The following is a 22346-nucleotide window of genomic DNA, read 5'->3' on the forward strand; positions in this document are numbered from 1 at the left end:
CTAAGGAAGATTTTTAAGAGGTGCAATCTTTAATTTAAAGCTAGTGGGGGAAATTCTGCCAGCTCATGAGTTAAAAGCCACAATCCTCTTGTTGTTCTAGACAGGAGGAGCTTTTCTGAATTGTGTCATTTTTATGAATGTGTTATTGAGAAACATATCTGTCCTTCTGTTATTTTTGTCTTTTTTAAACATCTGCTCTGTGTGTGTGTTGTACAATCGTCATTGCTTTAAAAAATTCCCTGCTTATTCTGGATGAAGAATAGAATAATACATGCTTCCTGCTTCATGGGTTGGTTGAGCAAGTCAAGATGAGGTTTGCAAGCTGTCCTGAGTCATGTCATAATCTCCCCTGCTGCCTCTCTACTGCACTTCCCCAGTGGAAAAAGAGCAGGAAGGAGGTGAAGGGCTGGTGGTCCAGGGCAGTCTGAGACTTCCCTGCAGGTTCAGGGGGAGACCTCTGACAGGACACTGCCTTTCCCATCTGTGAATGGCTTCAAGGACAACAGGGAGGCATCAAATACTGGTACAGATAAAGAGCAATAGTCCTGCCAGTAGTAACAGTTAATGCTTCTCTGGTGCCCTTCATTCAGTGACCTCTAATCTCTTTGCATACATTGATTCAAGCTGTATGGAAGCTCTGAAATAGTTCAATATAATTTCTATTTATACATCTATACTGGCATATAATTTATATGTATAATTAAATTAAACAAAGAATTCTCACTAGGAAGCATTAGAAGCTGCTTGGATTAAGTGGTGTTATTATAAAAAGAAACCCAAACCAAAGCATTTGAATGCTTTTGTGGTATGCAAATACTTCTGCTGAATGAGGAGGCTCAGATTTTTCCTTTGCTGTGTCCAGATACAGAAATTGTATAAAACTAATCTGAGAAGCTGAATGCTTGAGTGGAAGAGTTTGTGTGTATGAATCATATGAAGATTATCCATAATGCTCAGCATTCTGATCACCCCCAGCAATTGTAAATTTTGTTAATTGCATACTGTATGCTGATCATGACAAGCAGCATAGGTAGGATTCAAATATTCTCTTATTCCCTTCCCTGCAGGAGCATATGTTAAGAGACATAATATTGATTAAGGACAATTCCTGTTCAAAAAACGCAATGATTGTGTTACTAGTGTATTGTATCCTTCTCTTTTAGGTTATTCAATACTTCAAGCAATTATGGAAAAAGCAGGACAAAATAGCTGGCAAGTCAGTGCCATCTGTGTGGAGAATTTTAACGATGCCAGCTACAGGCGGCTTTTAGAAGATCTGGACCGAAGGCAAGAAAAGAAATTTGTAATAGACTGTGAAATAGAGAGGCTTCAGAATCTCTTAGAACAGGTAACACCTGCTTTTAATGTTGCTGCAAACACGTTACTGAAACTCCAGATGAGATTGTGTTTTGTTTATTTTGTCAATGGAAATGAAATTGATTCTTTTAAGTTTTATTTTTTTTTTTACTTCATCAGCCTATATTTGTATGCCCACTTGCCTGTTCTGCTCTCTTTTCATCTACAGTACTTGTCCTAGCAGCTGGCATGTCAGGGCAGGGAGCCTCTCCTTTCCCCTTCAGGACCTTGGTGGTGAAAGGTGCCAGCAGTCAGGGCAGCTGCACATTTGGTCCCACTTCCAGCACCTCCCTGCCTGATGCCTCCTGCATCAGGGTCAGAGGGCTGCTGGAACAACAGGGTGTTGTTGAATTGCCACTGTGTTCTTAGTCTGTACCTTCATGGGGGTAAAGCTCTGCTTTGTTTGAGGGGGGAAAAATGTCTATTTTAAATCCATTACTCTTTCTGCTTGCCAAATAGCAGAGGTCGTGTATGTCTAGCCATAAAAAGTTTTAAAATTATTGTTTCAGATATTTAAACTGATAGTTTTATCACCTTAGCAGGGTATTTAGGAACACAAAGAGCAGTGAATAAAAGTGCTGTTGAACTGGGAAGAGAGGTCAGGTTCTTCCATCAGTTATCCATGGAAACATGCTGCTGGGGAAAAAAATACTGGGTCAGACAGACTGGCTTCCACTGGGTAACATCTATACCAGTGTGCAGAGTGAATATCAAACCATGCTGCTCTGATGTGTCAAATCTCTCTCTACGCAGTGTTTATGTGTAAACTGTTTCTTAAATAATGGAAAAAACAAATGATGCTTTAAAAGAAAAATTTTGCCAAATGACAAGAAAATCACTTACAGTTAACTATCTGCATCTCTTATGATCTCACATATTACATTGCTGTGGTGCAAGTTCACTGTTGCTGCTGCAGGAATTGCAGGGAATGAATGCCATCTGCTGGTGCTGGACTCTCTGCCACCACTCTCCTTCTCTTGGTTAATGTGTTAGAGAATTTTGAAGATTTTGTTGCAAAACCATTCATGATGCATCTGCCTCTGAAGTCACTGAAAAATGAAATGTCATTTTTCATACAGAAATTCATAAAATATCACTCAAAAATGCATGAAATAGTACTCAATGTTATATATACATCAATTTTACTTTCACTGGCAGGAGGTAAAGGGAGAAACTGAGAATTAATACTGTGGCTGATATAACAGGAAATTTTTCTATGACTATTGCCAAGAAAAGAACAGACAATGCTATATTTCTACAGATACTCATTTGGCCCTTATATCTTTCTTTATTCTGAATGCCATTATGTTTTAACATATACCTTCTACAGCTTGTAATGAAATCCTCCCCCAGGTCAGCCTACATTGTAGTAAAACAGAACAGCCATGTGAGGGTCTCCTAAATTACATTCAGAAAAACAATTTCTCCCTCACTTCTGTGCATGCACATGATGTTACCTGATTTCTTTTACATGGCATGCAAATGTGATATAGAAAAAGTATGTTCTGTTACCACAACTCTTGAAGTACACCCACCATCCTGTGTAGGTGTTCATAGTGACTATCCACTCAGTTGCAAAGGAAAATGAAGTCACTGAGTACATGTTTGGATCTCACTGATCTCACGTGTACATTTTATTTTCATCCAGGAGCTGCTACTTATTTTCCTTCTAAATCGGCAACTACATAGTCAGTTCATACAGGTCTGGATTTTGCATGCCTGAAGTCGGTAGCTAATGCAAGCATGTTAAGAAATAAAAATGGGGTTTGTGGCCACAACAGGCTGAATCAGACATGGTGAGTTTGTCTCACACCTCCGCAGGACAAGCCTTAAAGCTAATTGAGTTTTTTCATTAACTGCACAGGGAGAGTTGAGGGTAGGAGTTAACAACTTACATGCAGCATACTTGTATCACTTTTAGGAAGTGATTTATCTGGCTACTATCTAATTTTGGGTGGGATAAATTTTACCTAGGAAGTGAGCTTTTTTTTTACTTGTACTTATGTTATTTGCTCCTAAGTGTAAAATCTGTGCCCTAAATCCATGCTACTGAACTGAAAGAAACTGGCTCGTGGGCTTAGAGATTTTTTGTTCACTCAGTAGTCACCGTCTATACATATCTACCATATACATATCTATATTTGCATGACCTAATTAAATTGGAAGTCATGTATATGCCTGGAGATTCTTTCCATCCTTCTAAAGTACCATCACTGTAAAAGCAGGAATGGCATTAGAGCCAGGCTAGAGAAAATGTGCATAAGAGTTGCAGCTTTACTCTCCCCTGTGAAGGTTCTGGTCTTCCTAGACAGGCTGACCTACAAATGAGCCTGGGATGCTGGGTTGGGCTTCCAATGTGGCCCTCAAAGACCAAATGCTGCCTTGAGGATGGGCAGTCAGAAGCAGTCTCAGAAACAAAGCATTTAGTTTTCAAAAAATGGGAATGAAGAAATTAGCAAAAATAAATTAGCCCAGTGTAGAAAATGCAAAATAACAGCCATTTTCAAATATCAGCCATCGACTTTTTCCCTTTGCTTGGGGGCTTTAATAACCTGTAGCAGACAGGTAAGGTGACTTCACAGCTTCACAGTTGGACTAAAAGTTGGCATGTTCTTCCCTGCATACACCGAGGAATTGATTAAGCTTCAGTGAGTCTAATTAACTCAACTTCTTTCCTGCCTAGTTCTCCTGTAATTGAGAGCCTAAGTTGTGACTATACTGTAATACTTTGCAATGTACAAGTAAATGTTCTGCAGAACATTTAGGAAAAGTAATTAAATCTCAGTAATGAGACCATAACTCAAAGTGCTTTGCCCTTAAATCTGCACTAATGAAGGGAGGGAAACTGGCTTGTGGGCTTGTGGGTTTCTTCTCAACTGACTGCCCATGTACATACACATTCACACTTCTCATGACTGTGTATCTCAAGCAGTGAAGACTGGAGGCTTTTCCACTGGCTGTGTTGTCAAAATGAGCTAATGTGCTCCTCCCCAGCGCATGCCTGCTGCCCACTTAGCTGACCTGATGCTTTCTGCTCGCTGCCCTCTTCACCTGCCAGCAGACAAAAACAGCACCTTGCTGTTTCCTCACTTCTTGTACAACTTTATTGTCACCATTTCCTAATTCCTTTTGTCCCTATATTTCTTAGTTCCTTAGTCTTTCTCATATATTTTCTCGTCTCTGTGTACGTCAGTGTGTGTGTGTAGAAGCTACCCCCCACACACTCTGTATCTGGGACTTGTCTTCACAGAAGAGTTCTCTCCTGGAGCCCAGTGATGTGTCTGAATTCCAGAATTCCAGACTCCCTCCATGCACAACCCAGGATATGCTCTTTTTATCATGAGATCTTCCTTTTAGGTTTTATGTAGCTGTGATATTTTGGGCAGGGCCAAGTCTGTATTGCTTTTTGTGGTGAAATACAGAGAAATGGGGTTTGATTTTTAGATTTCCATTCTAGAATGGATAGTAGGGCTGCCATTACATTAAATCCAGAAGATGGATTCAGCTTGCACTCAAGGGTTTGTGTCTGAGTTGCTTGTATTGCTCCCTCTTGTCTTCATCTCAGCAAAGGTTTCACATTTTATCACTGAAGGATATTCTGAGACTGTGATGGGTTTCTTAATAAAGCTGTGCTGTCTTCTTTGGTCTTGTTCACCCACACAAGACTGACTTGGAGGTATTTGGGAATATTTTGCTTGGTTTTGGTGTTAGTGTCCATGGCTCAGCTTAAAGTCAGCTTTAAACATAACACTGAAGCAAGACATCCATTTCTGCACACATGAAAGAGTTGTTGCCTCTGTGATCAGTAAGAGAGACAGTGTCTTCAGCCTGAGTCAGCAGATCTCCACCTACACTTGATCATCTGCTGTAACATAAGCCTACCAAGATAATTTTAGATCCTTTTCATCCTTTATTCTCAGGATGGTGAAAGAATACCTTATCTTCTTAACCGCTTAGAACAACCATAACCAGGAAGACCTTTTTGTTACCTGGAAGTGAAACTCATCCTTTACGCTCCTCTGGCAGATCTTACCATCCTGCATCCTGGGCTCTGAGAGACACCACACCAAGACTATTGCCAGAAGTGTTTTGTTTACTTGCCCCCTTTAAGTGATGCACATGGTTTGCCTTTGCGAAGGGCAAGCAGGCCTGCAGACATGTTGTTGACCAGTGTAGTCCTGGTGTGTGGCTGGGGGTGGTGTGGGTCTAGTCCGGGGCTGTTCCCTCCCCGTGGCCTCTCAGGGCAGCCTTGGCAGGGCTGGTGCTTGGGGCAGACCCACAGTCTGCAGCATGAGGGAATTCAGTGCTTGACACGACCACTGCTGCTCACCTGCAGGAATAACCTCAGACTGGTGTGTTTCGTTGCTGAGCAGGAGCGCCCACAGCAGTAAAATAAGATGGAAAGTAGGGAGCAGGGGGGTTGGAACTCAGTAATCTTTAAGGTCCCTTCCAATTCCAACCATTCTAGGATTCTGTGATCTTACAAAGATCTATTCCATGTCAGCTTTCCACATAGCTTTCAGAAAGTGTGTTTCCATTTTGGAGAAAGCACATCTGTACTTAATGGTTATAGAAAATTTCTTATGTTTACCAGAATGTGTTCTAGAACCTTGTAAGTGATGTCACTAAATCTGATTCCCAGCTAATTTACCTAGTCCTTTGTTTCATCTGTTCATACACAGCCATAAAAAAAAAAAAAGTGCAACAAATTTTTAATTCAAAACATAAACCAGGATAGTCCTTTATTTGTGTTGCATAAGTGACAAGAAACAGAGGCAAGGCCCCATTTTCCTACGGGCATGAAATTAGGGGTCTTTTTACCATTACCTTTACAGATTACTGGGTCAAGACAGAGAAACAGAGCTAAAACAAAGGCACAAAAAGATAAAATGGTATCTCCACAGTTTCATGTAACAGCTATAGCTTATATAGCAGAATGCATTTCTAGTGATTCATTTTCTGTCAAGGACCGTTGTGTCCTTGTTTACTGACATCCCTTTTTCCACGGCACTTTCAGCAGGTGGTCTTTTAAAAGCACAAAAATATTCTGATTGAATGAAAGGGTGAAGGTCAGTGAAAGGGATGGAAAATTCTTTGCTTCTGTGCCTCTTCTTTACAAGCAGTGTTTCTAAAATGCTCCCATGAATTTAATACAAACAACTTTCTGCTTAAGATGAAATGAATGCTTGAAGCCCATTGTAAGATGATTTCCAGTTCCTTCCAACTAAACCACTAACACTGGCAGCAAGCTGTACAGTATCTGAGCAGCCCAGGCCAAAGGAGTCATTTGCCACATACGGCACAGCAAGAAACACACAACTGTTCATTGAGAGTTTTCCTTCTTTTCTTAGCCCTTCTTTTCATTTTATTTTTCTTCCTGCCTTTTAAAAAGAGTGTATCTGTTTGCATTTTTGCTCATTTGGTGAAAATCAGAAGTCAAGTCAGCCTAGGGCTGAAGGGTATTTCTACTAAAATTAGAAAATTATTACTTTAAACTTACATGTATTTACTGAATTTCTATCTGAAATGCCGAATCCAGGCTTCAAAATAAATATGCTAACAAAAGCAATGTGGGTTTATTTATTACTGAGAAAGCTCAAACAAAACTAATACCACACATCTATTTAAGCTGAAGTTAGGAAACCCCAAGTCAGGCATCCCAGTCTAACAAAATCATTCTTTTTAATTTTTTTCCCACAGAATTTTATTTGTATTAATATTTATTTATCACTTAATTTGTACAAGTCAAATCTGAAACAATACAGAAACTAAATATAGCAGGTGGAAATGGTGTTCAGAAGTACTAAAACAAGCGATCTCCCTCTGGTTTTTTATGTACTTTGTTTTTCTCTTAGTCTACCTCTTCCACAAGCACCATAAAATTTTTTTTCCCAAATGTGTACTTACTGAGCAAGAAAGAAAAGGCAATTGCCATGGCTAATCAAGAAATGGGTGGAAGGTGTCAGTACCCATGTGCTGCCTGGTAGCTGTCAGACAGGAGCTGTAGTGTCCAGGTGCTTCCTGTCCTTGTGGTGGCTAAAATAGATGGGTCTCTGTTCTCCACCCAGCAGCCAGGATTAATAAGAACTGTACAGACTTAATGCCTTAATGCCTTACATGTGTCTTAGAGATATTGTCTTCCTTTCAAATATAGCTGAAATTGCCACGTGTGTTAAAAAATATTTTACTTGGAAATTGATAAACAGACCCAGAGACATCTCAGTGGCAGAAAAGTGATTTCCTTAGGAATGATGACAGAAAATATGTAGCTAAAACCACACATTTAGGGAAATGCCGTGGTGGTCTCTCCCATGTTGTACGTGCATTTAATTAGTTGTGATACTTTACCTTCAGTAAATACACATTGTAGATTTCTTCCATTATTTCTTTGTTTGCTGTTTTGCAAGCAATGCTGAAGTGTGATAAAACAATGCGGTCAGATTTGAAGACTATCACAGAAAATAATTTTTAAGATTTCAATGAAAACATATTTTATTTGTTCAACCACTGTATTTGTTCTTTTACTTCTTCAGAGACTAATAACCCTTATTACTGGAGAGGCAAACTGTCATTTGCTCAGCCAGAGCTGATATCACAGCTATTTCTTATACTTTGTTCAGTCGTCAGAAATGTGTTCAGGTATACAATGCAGTCAGTTCTCCAAACAGATTTGATAGTTACACTGAAAAGTGTAAGCTAGGTGTCATTTAGGTCATGAGGAATAATGTTATTAACTGTAAATATTTTAGCCCTTTTCTTCTGGTCTTTCAATATTTTTTTCTTGTTGCTGTTAATCTATACCAAAAAGACATGTAAAACGATGTAAGGAAGATTTCAAAAGCATGAAGTACTGAAATTGGAAGTTAACAGTTTTGTTCACCTGTCCCTTTTTCTGACAAAATTCTTGTTGTCATTGCATATTAAGCATTGCAGAGAAAATAAGATTCCAGAAGAAAAAAAAAATTTGACTCTTAAATTGGTGGTATTTGTTTTCATACAGATTTTGGAGCTGGTCTTGAAATTCAGACTGTGAAATACTGACATGAGCAGTTCTGTTTCACAAACTAAGAGAATAATTGGGATTGAAGGTCACCTCTGAAGATCACTCCTGGTGCCCAAGGGGGCAACCTTAGATCAGGTTACTCATTTGGCTTAATTTTGAATGCATCCAAGGATGGAGATCCCATAACACTCTTATTTCCTGTTTCACTACTTGACTACCTCATAGAAAAAAAATAAAATTCCTCATGTCTGGCTGGAATTTCTTGTGTTGAAACCCATGTCCCTTGCCTGTCGTCCCATCATTGTACACCTCAAGGGAGAGTCAGGGACCCTCTTCCCTACACCATCCCATTGGGTATTTATAAATAATTGCGAAGATCTGCCTGAGGTATTTGTTCTCCCGGCTGCTCCAGTCACAACTCTCTCAGCTTCTCCTCATATGACAGAAGTTTCAATACCTTTTGGTGTTTCTCTGGTCTGTTCCAGTGTGTGCATGTCTCTTTTCTGCTGGAGGCCCAGCACTGGGCACACCATTGCCGATGCGCCTCAGCAGGGCTGAGCCCAGGGGCAAGATCATTGCCGTGATGGCACTGCAGTTCAAGAGGCTGTTGGCGTTGTCTGCCATGAGGGTGCATGAGTGGCCCATGGGAAACTCAAACCAGAAGCCCAGGAGCCTTCTGGCAAGGCCTCTTCCTCTCCAGTGTGTACCCAGCCTGTCCTGCTGTGCTTCGTGAGTCAGGCTGAGAGTAAGGCCATGAAATAAGGCACAGACGTACACAGATGAGCTCCTTTGATTCACAGTACTCTTTTTACACACCTATAGACATCTCTTGAGGTAGAAATACCTTATAAGTGAGTGAACTGTGTGTCATCTTGTACTGAACCTTGCAAACCCGTAATGTGCTTGCATGAGAAACAGCCAGAAGGGATATCGGGGTGATCGGATCAACCTCTGTGCTATATTGTGTGACTGCATCTAAAAAAGTCCTTCAATAAACAGATGCCTCTCCAGCATTTTGTTTCCTCATTCTCTGCTACTGAGTAGTCTGCTTCTTCTTCCTTGTTTCTGATAGCCCTCTCAGATTTTTACCAGAAATTCAATTTAATTGTGTCTCCATAATGACCTTCATGCAAAATTCAGCAAAGCAAGCTGAAAACACAAGCTAACTGTAATTGCATTTACCTACCTTTATGTTTACTTCTTTCTAAAAGAGAATATTGCTACTCCTCATTTCTGTTTTCTAGGGCTTTTCATATGCAGTAACGTGTCAGTGTTTGTTTCTATATTTATATAAACAGATATGTCCATAAACACATCCACATGATGGGGACTATATTCAGAAAAGAAATGTTTTTCCTTTCTGCATGAATGGCAATGGATTTCCTTTCTTCTTCCATCTGTAGCAGCTCCGTCCTCTCCCACTGTCTCCATCTGACAAAGTTGAAACCTCAGCATTCTTTGTGTTCAGAGCCTTCCAGTGTCCACTGTGAACAGTATTTTCTTCTGATTTTTGCAAAGTGTATCAGTTTTGCTGTCAGAGATCATCAGTCTAGCTCCTGGTGTACCAAACAGGCTGATTCCAGACAGTTTTTTCCTTCATCCTGTTCTCCCCAGACCATAAGAATTAAATAGGATGTTTCCCAGTAGATGAGCACTTTTCTCAGCTCTGTCAGTGTTTTGTATCATCAAGATCAAGCCTCATTGCTCATCCAGGGCTTATTTGTCTTTAAACACAGAGGTGAAAACTGTTATGGAGCATCTGCCACAGATTTAATGCTTCAGTGTACACAGCTGAACTGATACATAATAGTAAAAAGAATTACCATTGCCCTGTGTAGTATTAAAATTTACACATGGATGTAAAATTGCCACGAAGTACTAGTATCATTAGTCTTGTAAAAACTGCAAGCCAATAAACTCTAATTAATAATAGCCAACAATTGTTATTAAGAAGCAAAATAGGGAAGTAGCTGCCCAGTGTCTGGAATGCTGTTCACAGCTGTCTAACTAAATCAGTTGTTCAGCGTGTTGCTTGACACCACTGACTCCTCAGCCTTAGAGAGCCTTGAGATATGTTGCTGAGAAATATCATGTTATGTGTTTACACTGGAAACCAAATCTCTCTGATAGGTAAAATGGAGCAGATTGTCACAGCAAGAATTAGTAATAGAAGTAGTAGTAGAATAATTAGTAGGACTAGTAATAGCAGCAGTAGTAATAGTAGTAGTAGTAGTATTACGGTCAAAATGAAAGCAAATAAATGTATGTGTGGAGAAAAGTACAGAAGCCAAGATATTCCCCTCCTTCTCCATCTCCTCTCAATTTGTCTCAGGAGTGCTAAACTTGAAAAAGTAATGTTTGACTGCGGAATTTCTCTAAATTGATGGAGTTGTCAATTTGGCTGGTTTTAAAAACATTTTTTTTCTCATCTTAGTTTCCAGTGTGTCTACTAACTGAAGATAGCACTTGTCACTTATGCAATTAATTTAAGTTAATAATAAATTAAAGCATGATACTTTGCAATAAATTGCAACATAATACAGGAAGGCAAAAATTAACCAGACACATGAGTTACACAGAGTACTAGCTGCAACATTCCTGCTTCCCTGTTTTTCATGAGAATGGAGATGTGTTGGCACAAAGGATTACTACCACAACACAGATCAGTATTTATCAAGAGACAGCATGGCTTTTACATGTAGTTTAGTGGCATAATGTAGATTTCTTTATCTCTTGTTTGAAAAACAGCATGGACTGTCTGTATTTTTCCCCAACATCTATTAGATTTGCATTAATGAAATGCAGGTTTAGTTGTGCTCTCACAGAACCACAGGAGCAAATCATTAGCCAAAAAATTTGGCATGTGCACTGCACACAGTAGTATGGGCTAGTAGCAGCATTGTTGGACTTCATAGCACTTCAGGGATGTAGTAGCAGCTCTCTGCATATCTCTGTCCCAGAGGGAATGGAAGATTCATAAAGTGCCTTTTCTTCTTCATTCTTTATTCTCCATGCCTTTTTTTTTTTTCTTTCCCTAGAGGTCTATGGAGTTGCTTCTAAGCAACACTGACATGTCAATGCAAACTGATAGTTCTCCTTGAAGGAGCCAGCCGCCAGCACTGCTACCAGCAGTTTCCTCACCCTGCAGGGCCAGGAGGAGCTCTGCACAGGCTCCTCTCTGTGAAGCAGCTGGGATTTTGCACACAGTCCCACACTGCACAGTAATAAGAATGCATTTTGTTACTGCAGCACACAACTGATGAGGTTTGGACATGAGAAATATGTTATTTCAGTCACTGAAAGAGCAAATAGGCATTAGGAGACAAATGATGAATATGAATGATTTAAAGGATTTGTGATGTGACCTTCTTACACCCTTCATCTCTTTCCTCAATTCCTTTTTCCTTACAAGTCTCCGCATCCTATTTAGGATAGGAGTAGGCACAACTTCAGCAGCAGAAGGAAGCAAATAGCTATGCGCAGGGCACTGGTTAATGACCTTTGAGCCACCTCTCCAGGTCTTCTTCCCCTGTAGCTTCCTGCACTGAGCAGGGCTCTCTGCTTTGCCAGCTGCTGATAAGCATGGGGTCTGTGTGGCAAACATAGTTTTCTGCCCAGCCATGAGAGGGGCAGGCGTGCACAGCCCTGTTCCAGCTCAGCACCTGCCTTCACAAGAGAAACAGAGCCACATCTGCTTTGTTTTCTGCCTTTTTAGCAACCTCTCTAATGGCTGTCCACCCTTTCTCCAATAAGAATGCCCTTTTCTGGGCACTAGTTGTTAAAATTAGGCTTGTTTCTCAATTGCTGTTTTTATGGCTTTATGGAAGATTTATTGTAGGTTGAGATATTGTGTAAAATCCCACTTCAGTTGTGGTTTATATCATCACCATTTCTGCTGCAATATTTCAGGTCAGTCTCAATCTTCTGTCTTTAACAAGTCTCCACTCTTTTTTTATTGCATTAGACAGCCTTCATTTTATTGCAGGTGTTCTTTTTCTTAAGGCAGTGTATTGTGACACAGTACCAAAGAGGAAAACCTTTGTTAAAGTCCGATTGGTAATGCACAGCTATCTCCTTTTGAAGAGATTTAACTGAAAATAAGTCCTTTTCACTCCAGCTGTACTGACCTCCATCTTCTGTAAATCATAACGAGGGACATTTCATGCTACAGAAGCTAAGCATTATTTTAAAATGAGTTATGTGCAATATCCATTTCACAGTAGTAGAGAACAGAAGATGACCTGGGGCCAGATTCTCTGTTCAGATGCTGATGCAAGTTTGCAAATGGTTTTATCAAAGTCAGTGACCTTGCCACACACAGGAAAAAAAAAAAAAAAGAAAATAATCAAAGCAGACACTGGTAGCCCTTCTTTCCAAGAGTGGAACAGTTTCTGTATTTCCTAGACCAGGCCATTGTTCAGCTAAATTGAAAGAACAGTATTGTATCATAAAGTCACAGAGTTGTGTCAAGAGCCCGTGTTGGATCTCACTGGCCCTGCTTTTATCAAACTTTAAAGTCAATGTAATTCTAGTTAATTTTGATTACCACTGGCATTCTGAAATCAGAATAAGGCATTTTCATAATTGTGTTATAGTAGATCAGCAACTAAAAATTCTCACAATGAACTGTTCTGTTTAGTTTCTTATATGTATATGCATTATATAATGTGATTAGATCCTAATGCTGATTTGGGTTTTTTTGAAGTTCACCTTTCTGCAGACACTTACATAAACAGTAATATTTGGGGGGGAAAAACAACCAAACAAAATTGTGTTAGATTCTGAAATAAACTTGATAGCCTAATGGCCTTAATATCTCACTATTTTTTATTCTGTCCTGTTTCATTTACAGAAGTGAGATATTCACCAGTAGTGTGACTACATGGTAATATATGGAATGACTCTTGTCTTCCCTGTTAATAGCAATTTGGGAAGCAGACTATATTTTCTTACTCATTCTTCTTAACACCGATGATTATTTAATAATTTCTTCAATTTTACAAATAAAAGTATAAAAAAAGCTCCAATTCTAGTAACTAGTCACCTTGGTCATTGAACTAAAAACCTGAAAATCAATATGCAAAAGCCACTGCAGCATCCTGCTTACAGCTGCTCTCAGCCTTTCCCAAAGAAGCAAGGTTTACCCTTCCCAGCAGTTTCTTCCTAAAATCTCCCTGAGCAAACTGAGGTCACCCTAAACTCCCACTGTGACAAAAGCTAGGTGCACTATGTTTGTGTGGTGTTTAAAAAGCCAGAGTGGGAGTACAGAGTGAAACCAAATGTTTAGAATGTGTAAGTGAGGAAGTACTGCATAGCCCAGAAGTATTATTGTGCATAATGTGTAAATACTGCATACTGCCCCGGATTGCTGGCACTGGGACAACTGTGAATCAGAGCATCCTGAAGCAGGGAAGAGCACAGTTACACGTGCAGAGGGTTCCTCCTGACCTACCATGACCCTGACCTACTGTATCTGCAGTTTCCTGGTGTTCCACTGCTTGTGTGACAGGCACAGCCCAGCTTCGATGCCTCAGCCCTGCTAGGTTTCACAGCTGGCCACAGTGTGAAAGCTGTGTGAAGCTCCCTGACAGAGCCACCAATGGTCCCTGTGGTAGCACTGCCCTCTCTTCCAGGACCTTGCTTTTGAAATTAAGGAGTTCTGACTGCTCAGCCATGTGCTGCATGAATCTGTCACCTGCTTCACAGATGCTCAGGGTCTCTCTAAGAAAGTGCAGCCCACAGGAACACAAAATATCTCAGCTGGAACATGCTTTTTTTTGCAGTCATTCTCCTGGTTCCTGAGTTTCACATTAAGGTGATGGACTTGGACTCAAAATACATGAACTGGTTTTTATTTGGATGATGCTAAACAAGATGTGCCCTGAAGTGTAGTGTGAGTTCAGTCTGGTGACCAGGTTAGATGGAGTCCATTGTAAATCCCTGAAATTTATGCAAGGGATGCCAGCTCCTTAGCACCAACACTTGCTCACAATCTTATCCCACCAGCTGCCCTATTTGCTAATGTAGATGTTAGACAATGCCACTTTGCCTTCCCTCTGGGCTGTGATTGAACTTGGCCTGTTGGTCTGAATTGACACATGCACAAGGAAGCACCTGGGTTTTTTAAGTGCCACCAGATTTAATGAACTTCTGTAGCAAAGGCTTTCTGGAACACTCTGTCATCTGACAAAATCTCAGGCCTGTTTTGGTTTCTGGGTAATATCTACTCTTACATTAATGGAATGTTGAGGTCTCATCTCAAAACTTTAGCAACTCTTAACCAGTTAAACCACAGAGAAGGAAAGTGAGAGACTTCACATTCCAGACTGAATAGCCGTCAAGCTCCACTTGAGTTCATTGCCTCAATGTCCCTCAGGGCAGAAATGCAGGGAAGTAAAAGGGGGTGGTTCAGGTAGCAAGAATTTATATCTTGGTTTGTAGCTCATACTCTGCGTCTTTGAGTATTTGAGAAAGAAAGATGACAGCATGTCTAGTTTGGATATTCAAAACTATGACATGTTCACAGAAAACTATTTCACTAAACAGGCACTTTTTCCCAGGACTATAACCAATTCCCAGTTTTCAAAGTCTGTGTGATCAATAGCTGTAACACTTTCCAAATTCAAAGTCAGAATTGCACCCAATCTTGGTTGAAAATAGAAGCCATCACTTTTCTTTTCTGGCAACATAATCAACATTTTTAGGGTGAAATTCATCTCAGTTAACATTAGGGAAATAAAATGTAGGTGTCTGCATCAGAGTTAATCCCCATCAACTCTTTCTAGTCAATGCAGAAAAATACACACTTTCAGGGCACAAGCTGTCTAATTAGTTTCACACGTGTGCTTTAGAATAAGCTGAATCATTTCCTCAAATTGACTGCTCTTTCCACTGACTGTAAGGGAAGTTAAGGCAACTCTGTGATACATAACTGTGTACTTGTGTCACTCACCCAAAGAAACAATTTTGAGAGAATACAATGAAAACATCAAATTTCAGGTTTTTCCAAAATGTTATGTATTATTCACATCAAATCCAAGAATTCTGAAGTAGTATCTGCATGCATTTCCTAGGAACAAGCACAGAAATAAATCTCAGGAGGAGATTTGTCCAAGATAAGGGTGAATAGATAAGAATAGATCCGAGGAGAAAGAATTGGGAGATGTTGGAACTAGATGATCTGTAAGGTCTTTTCCAATTCAAACCATTCTATGATTCTATGATTTTTTATTATGTCAGTCCACTTAATAACTCTCAGGTTGTGATGTGGTATTTATTTTAAAATGTAATTTTTTTACCCTATATCAGTTTCCCTGTAATGAGGAGGCAAATACTGTATTACCATGCACTGCTGAATGAGTACAGATGTATAAGCTTTACTGGGATCACAGATCATAATCCTGATTGGAATCAGGGATCATAATTCTTTTGAAGCCAGTTTCAAGCCAGGACTTCAAAATTTTTATTATATGGGAAAATTCATTACTTGAGAGTATCCTCCTCACATGTGTTGAGCTTGTAATAGGCAAAGTTGTGACTTCTCCATCTCTACCGTGCCCAATAAAATGTCAGCAGTGGTAATAAATCACTGATTTGGGAGTTTTATTAAGTCTAAAATTCATTTATACCAAGGGTAACAGTCTGGTCATGTCTTGGGTTTCTAGTGTCTTTTGTGATTTTTTAGTCTTATGTTTTGGTTTTTAAATACAAGCACTTTAATTGTAGACTATTGTCCTGGTTTCAGGCAAATTTAGGAAGGAAGTCTCCAATGGGGTCCCTCTAGAAAGCAAATTCAAGCAGCCCCTCGCCCTCCTCTTTGGAAACATAAACCTCTTTCAAAAGAAGTGGAAGAAAACCATTTATTTAACAAAGTATTCACAAACATGAGAAAATTAATAATATTAAACAATGGAACCTCTCACTGTTCTGAAGAGATGGCAAATTCAGAGTCCTTTTTATAGGCTGCAGCTCAGATCGCTCAGTCTCTTATCAGAGCCCCCACTTTCATTCATCAATTCTGCACTTATTTGAAATAAAAAAGTAAATCAGGGGGTAGGCTTTCTATCTAGTGTGACATCTCCTCCTTTTGAGTTTGTATTCCATAGATAATTGCTCTATTTGGTAAAATAGTATATACTGCAGTAACATTTTCAATAAGAAGGCACTCAGATTACCAGTTCGTTACTTTACTCACTGTAATTTTAGCTTTTTCCCATTATTAAACCCCTGGAAAGTTATAGTTGCATTATTGCAAAAAGACTCCCAGCCTAATATTACCAGTGCTATATTTTTCAGTTTATATCTAGCTTTCTATGAAAGCACCTTTATAGAGAAAACAGTATGACATTGTTTTTCCTGTTTTTGTCTTATTTCTCTCCCACAGATTGTGAGCGTGGGAAAGCATGTTAAAGGATATCATTATATTGTTGCCAACCTGGTAAGATACTTTTCTAGAATTATACCCCTACTCGGTAAGTGAAACACTCAGTTTTACTTTGAAGTTATAGCACTTCACACAGCATTTCCCATTTGTCTCTAATATGTGCTTGTACATAATACATTCTTTATGATGTGTAAAAGAACTTGGGTTTCTTATTGCAGCTATCTAGATATGAAGTAATATAGTAAGTAATACTCCTAAATTTTATCAAAATCAAGGTAGGAGAAAGAACTGATACATGTATCTTGGAGCTGAATTAAACTAGAACTATAATGATTTTTGACTTATCTTTTTATTATTACTAACACAAGAACTCTAGAGATAACTTTTATACATTCCCCGGGGAACATGTATTTTCCAGTAAGATCAGCTATTTCCAGTTAAATTACTACTTCAGTACTTTTACTTTAAGGCTAAACTGGACATTCACACAGCTAATGTTCAGAAGAGGGCAAAGAAAGACCAAATGCAGTATTTTATTATTTAAATGACTAATTCTTTAAGCCAAAATACCTGCCTGGCAAAGCACAGTGAATGTAGGACAGAGTATAATGCATGCTTTAAACTGTTTGCTTTCTACTCACCCTCAAGGAATTTTAGTTGACGTGAAATATTTTATTGTGCTTTGCTGCACTTGAACCTTCACTTAGTACCACTTCAGATTATATTTAAAGCCTCAGGTGTTGCAAATGAGACATCTGTACTCTTAAGTCTTATAAATTAGATCTTTCGGCATTACAATTTTATAGTTCCCTGAGTAATTTTTCTCATGTAAAATAGTTGCTGTAAACAAGTAACTGGATGTTGCAGTAATCTGCTAGTGAGGTATGCAGTGGAGACAGGCACATCTGATCTACTTCAGCAGGGGCACACTTTGTTATCTACTGTCTGTTCAATTATGTGGATAATACAACGTCCTGATGCGTCACCTTTTATAGCTACTGTCAGTAACCCTTAGGACATGAATCAAATCTCTGTCCTTAACAAGTGCTTTTCCCCTGGGATATTGGGCCCTTACCCCAGTACCCCACAATTTTTTTTCCTAAATATTTCTAGATTTTCACTTGTATTTTCACTGATAAGTATCAATCAGAGGAATTTAAGAAAATTAAAATAAGATGCTTCTGAGCTAACCTTAGACATAGCAGCCAGGAAAGGAGAAAGATTTATGCTTGCTTCTTAGTGCTTTAACAGTTTGTGTTACGCAGTTTGTTGAAGTTCAGTTCTGTCTCTAAAGGCAAAATCTAGTAAAGAATTGTGCTGAACAGATTAGCCAGAGAAACCAATAGGTCAGGAGATGTATGTGCTTTATCTTCTCTTTCAGTGCTGGGATTCACTCTAGGTTTTCAATATATAACAGATCTAAGACCTACCACAATCCTTTTTAACAGAAGTGTTATTTTGATGTTGTTTTCCTTGCACTAACAATGAGATCCTCATGTGCTGTCTCTGCCTTCTAATGTCTAATATATTATCTCATTTTCAGTCTAAACAAGGAAGACTGGAGTAAATGTATTTACAGAGTAGGGTTGTTCATTTTTTAACATGCAAAAAAAAAAAAAAAGGGATGCATTTTTAAAGCATTAGTACAGTGCTTATTCCAGTCTGACAACTTTAATGGAAATTGGATTAAGCCTTTAATATTCTGCACACATTTTTCAGTTTATTTGCCAAAGGCACTTCTTCAAAAACTGTCTGCTATTCCCAACAATGTGTTGCTTAGCTGTCAAGACCACCCTAGCAATAATGTGGCAAATCTATTTCTTGGCTTTTTTTTCTTTATTACACAAATGGAAGTTATGAATGAAGGTTCAACATTATTTCCTGGTTTAAAATTTTGCCTTCTAATGGAATCCTGCTGTTGTGCATTCTTTATGCTGCCATGCTGACCTAGAACAGATTGGAGCCACAGTGGCGTAGGAGGGAAAACAAAATCTTAAATTGATTTTCTAGGGATTCAAAGATATTTCTCTGGAGAGATTTATGCATGGGGGAGCCAATGTGACTGGATTTCAGCTAGTGGATTTCAGTACCCCAATGGTAACTAAGCTGATGCAGCGCTGGAAGAAACTGGACCAGAGAGAATACCCAGGATCTGAGACCCCACCAAAGGTACTCCCCAATCTGAAGCACTACCAAAGATATCACTCCAGTGTTCTAATTTCTTATTAGCATTGTTGATTACTTGAATGAAGACTTTAATACTTAGGCAGAGGAGAAGGCATTTGATCTTACTATTACTGGCCATTAATCATGCCTATCCTTACATTTATATGGTGGAAATGAAAACTGCAACACATTTTGCTGATGTACTTAAATGTCTGTTGTCATTTATTCTCCAACTTCACCCCATTACCGACAGCAAATAAAGGTCAAATGCTTAACTGACAACTTAATTTCAATAAAATTTACATTAATTAGTCTAATTATCTAGGTTTCTTTGGAGTGCAGATCTTTCCTGACAGATGAATTCTTCTGGATGAGATATTACTTTAACTGTAAATTTGCTACCTTTAAATTTTCGCATGGGGTTTCCTCTGGAAATTTTCCACCTCAAATCCTCATGTGGAAATCACAAGCAGGCATGATTTTAAAGTTAAATCTCATCCCAGAGTTCCTCTATCCTAATCCTTCACAGAGTGATAAAAAATATTTTTTTGACATATAATTTTCCTGGCAGGCAAATCACAGCAGAGCTGTAAATATTACTTCAACAAAGTTGTTCTGTTATTATATGCACTAATGCGTGCCAGACATGCTTGAAAATGGGCCCCTTTGTGCTGGACACTATGCAGAGATAAGCAACCAGCCCTCCCTTGGCTGGGACATTGGTAGTTTGGTGAAGTCTAGAGAGAGCATCAACATGGCTATTACAAGACATAGCTACAGAATTCAGTGACACTCCAAAAATTTATGTTAAAAAAACCCCCAAAAAACAAAAAGAAACAAACCAAAACCAAGGGCTTGGAATGAAGACTCCCCAGTTACTGGTGACAGAAAAAATTCTACCTATAGGACACCTTGTGACAAAAGCAGGATTATTTTGTCTGCTTCTGAGAAGTCAGCATGATTAATTGGAATCACACATAATTCATCTCAGGATAACCAAAATTTGAAGCTATAAAGATAAATCATGTCTCAAAGACCTTATAATCTGCAAGACAAAGGAAAGGAAGGAAATTAGATTTGAATAGTGGAATTTGAATTTTGGAAGTTAGCATGCATATCAGTAGCAGCCCTGAGCATGTGAACAACATTTCCTGATGCATTGTTTTTATCAGAGGACCATACTGAGAAAGCACCCCTTTGTTTATGTGGCTCCAGGCTAACATCTGCCCAAGACTTGTTTTAAATGTTTCGTTTGGCATATTATCTGCCTAGAGCAGTTGCTGTAGTTAGTGTAGAAAAACAGACTGCTCAGGGTACCTATCAGGCAGAGATCCAACACAGGTTTTCCAATAGGAGTAATCTACTCTTGATCATTCCTAACAGTTCCAGTAGCCTGAATGCCTGCTCATCAGCTGTGTATTTTTGCAGGTTTTTTTTTTCTCAGTGAGTTACTGTTTCCTTTTTTTTTTGAGTAGGTTGGGTGGATGGGGTTATTCCTTATTGTGTAAGACAAGTGGGAAAAAAAAGGAAAAATACTTGAATATTTCAAGTTTAATTTTTTTTCTTTTTAATTAATTCTTAAGATGCAGATTTTTCTACCTTTAGGAAATACAATTTTAAAGCTGTACCTACTGGAATGTCCTACATTTGTCCCTTAGACAAAATTGCTTTTGATTTTGAGGAAAGCTGTTTTCTAAATGCAGGTATAGAAAGGCTGCATAATGAATCAAACTAGAATTATCTTGAAACAGCAGATTTTTTTTTGTCAACTCTGAAGGGCTGTGTTTGTCTATCTATTTAGTATACATCTGCATTGACATATGATGGAGTACTTGTGATGGCTGAAACTTTCCGTAATCTTAGAAGACAGAAAATTGATATTTCAAGGAGAGGAAATGCTGGTGATTGTCTTGCCAACCCTGCAGCCCCATGGGGTCAAGGAATTGATATGGAGAGGACATTAAAACAGGTAAGGGGAGGCTTTGTTCTAGGGATCTTTTAGAATTTTGGATTTTAGAATTTTGGACCAGTTGCATGCTATTATGACTTGCAGAACAGTATACACTACGGTAGTAATAGGAGAGGGAAAATTATTTTTTACTTGGAAATTGCAAGCAGGTTGGACTGTTCAGGTTGTTCTGATTTGTAACTTGGAATGAAGGCAGAGAGGAACTACTACTATTTGAAGGTACTGTTAGAACTTTTGAGATAGTTGGAACTTCCTCCACTGTACTGCTGAGTTCATTTGTTACTATTGCAAATAACCTGGCTGTACAGATATTGTCATTTAAGAAAAAAGGTATAACCACATAATATAACCTTTCAAATATGTTTCTTTCATCTTCAATAAAAGTAGACTTCTCCCAGGGAAATCACATAGGTAGTTTGAGGGTTTTTTCTTTAAAAAGAAATAACCCAGAGCTATGGGTTATTTCAGGATTTTGAATTCCTGATGAATATGGATGCCTAGAAAGTTCCAGATCTCTGTCAAGATGATTTAGCCTTTCCTTTGAATGGGACAGTAACAAAAATAAAAATCCTGCAGTAGAATTTAAATCATTGCAAATGAGGAGACTCCACTCAGGAGAAACTGTTGAGGAGAAGTGACTGCTGACAGAGCTGGCAGCTCCGTGCCTGGAAGCCAAGGATTCAGTCCTGGAGAAAAATCAGTAGATAGAAATGGACAGAGGGAAAGAGTAAGTGATTTCAAGCCACATTCTGACTCTTAGGGAGAGAAATAAAGCATTTTGTATGCTTCACATATTCTGTGCAGATGCACAGATCTGTAACAATTGAGAGAAACATTAAGTCAGGCTTCTGTGTTCAGGCAGACAGCATGAGACTTCAAATTCTGCCAGAGAGGTTTTCATGGCCAGATCCTGGTAAAATCAAAGCCATCAGCAATATGGCTACGACTTCTTTGGGACAAGGACCACTGCTTGGGTGTCCTTCAGCGACACAATTAAGTGCTGGAAGAAAGAAGAAGTGTTCTGGTTTCAGCTGAGGCACTGGTGGTGGGAAACTGCCACAGCCAATTTTAAGGCTTCACAACTGGCCTTCTTCATTCTAATGCTTTGAAAACACTCTTTTCAAGCTCTATCCATATCAGCCCTGTATTATCTCCCCTGATAGTAAGCTGCTTTGCTGGGGCTAAGGTTGTTGTCAAGTGGGAGTGGGAGCTAAAAAGACATACGAGCTCAGGCCAGACTTCCTTTAGGTTTTTACATATGACCCCAGGAGTGATGAGAATAGTAAAAAATGTATTTCTCTTTAGAATCTGCAGCTGGAACGTGTTGATCTGCGCAGCATGAAGGAAGGGAAGGTCCACTTTGTGTCTTTGTTAGCAGTTAGATACTGACATATCTAAGCCTGTTTTGAGCATGGTTTGACAGGAAAAACGAATATAAAGAAAGCAGCCAACTTTATTTCTTTGAACTG

The 22346-nt window shown here is 39.0% G+C and overlaps 1 protein-coding gene across 7 annotated transcripts in view; it reads left to right on the forward strand.

The window, feature by feature from the left end:
* GRIA4 (glutamate ionotropic receptor AMPA type subunit 4) overlaps positions 1-22346 on the forward strand; it is a 216090-nt gene that overhangs the window by 124278 nt on the left and 69466 nt on the right. For all 7 annotated transcript variants that reach the window (XR_010026717.1, XM_063148929.1, XM_063148930.1 and 4 more), the window contains exons 4-7: positions 1164-1348; positions 16743-16796; positions 18753-18911; positions 20710-20877. Coding sequence is in view for 6 of the 7 variants with exons in the window: in XM_063148929.1 (XP_063004999.1) it covers positions 1164-1348; positions 16743-16796; positions 18753-18911; positions 20710-20877 (566 nt within the window). In the remaining variant the exon portion in view is untranslated. The remainder of the gene's footprint in view (positions 1-1163; positions 1349-16742; positions 16797-18752; positions 18912-20709; positions 20878-22346) is intronic.

Source organism: Melospiza melodia, chromosome 2 (genome assembly GCF_035770615.1).
Source record: "Melospiza melodia melodia isolate bMelMel2 chromosome 2, bMelMel2.pri, whole genome shotgun sequence".
Lineage (NCBI taxonomy): Eukaryota > Metazoa > Chordata > Aves > Passeriformes > Passerellidae > Melospiza > Melospiza melodia.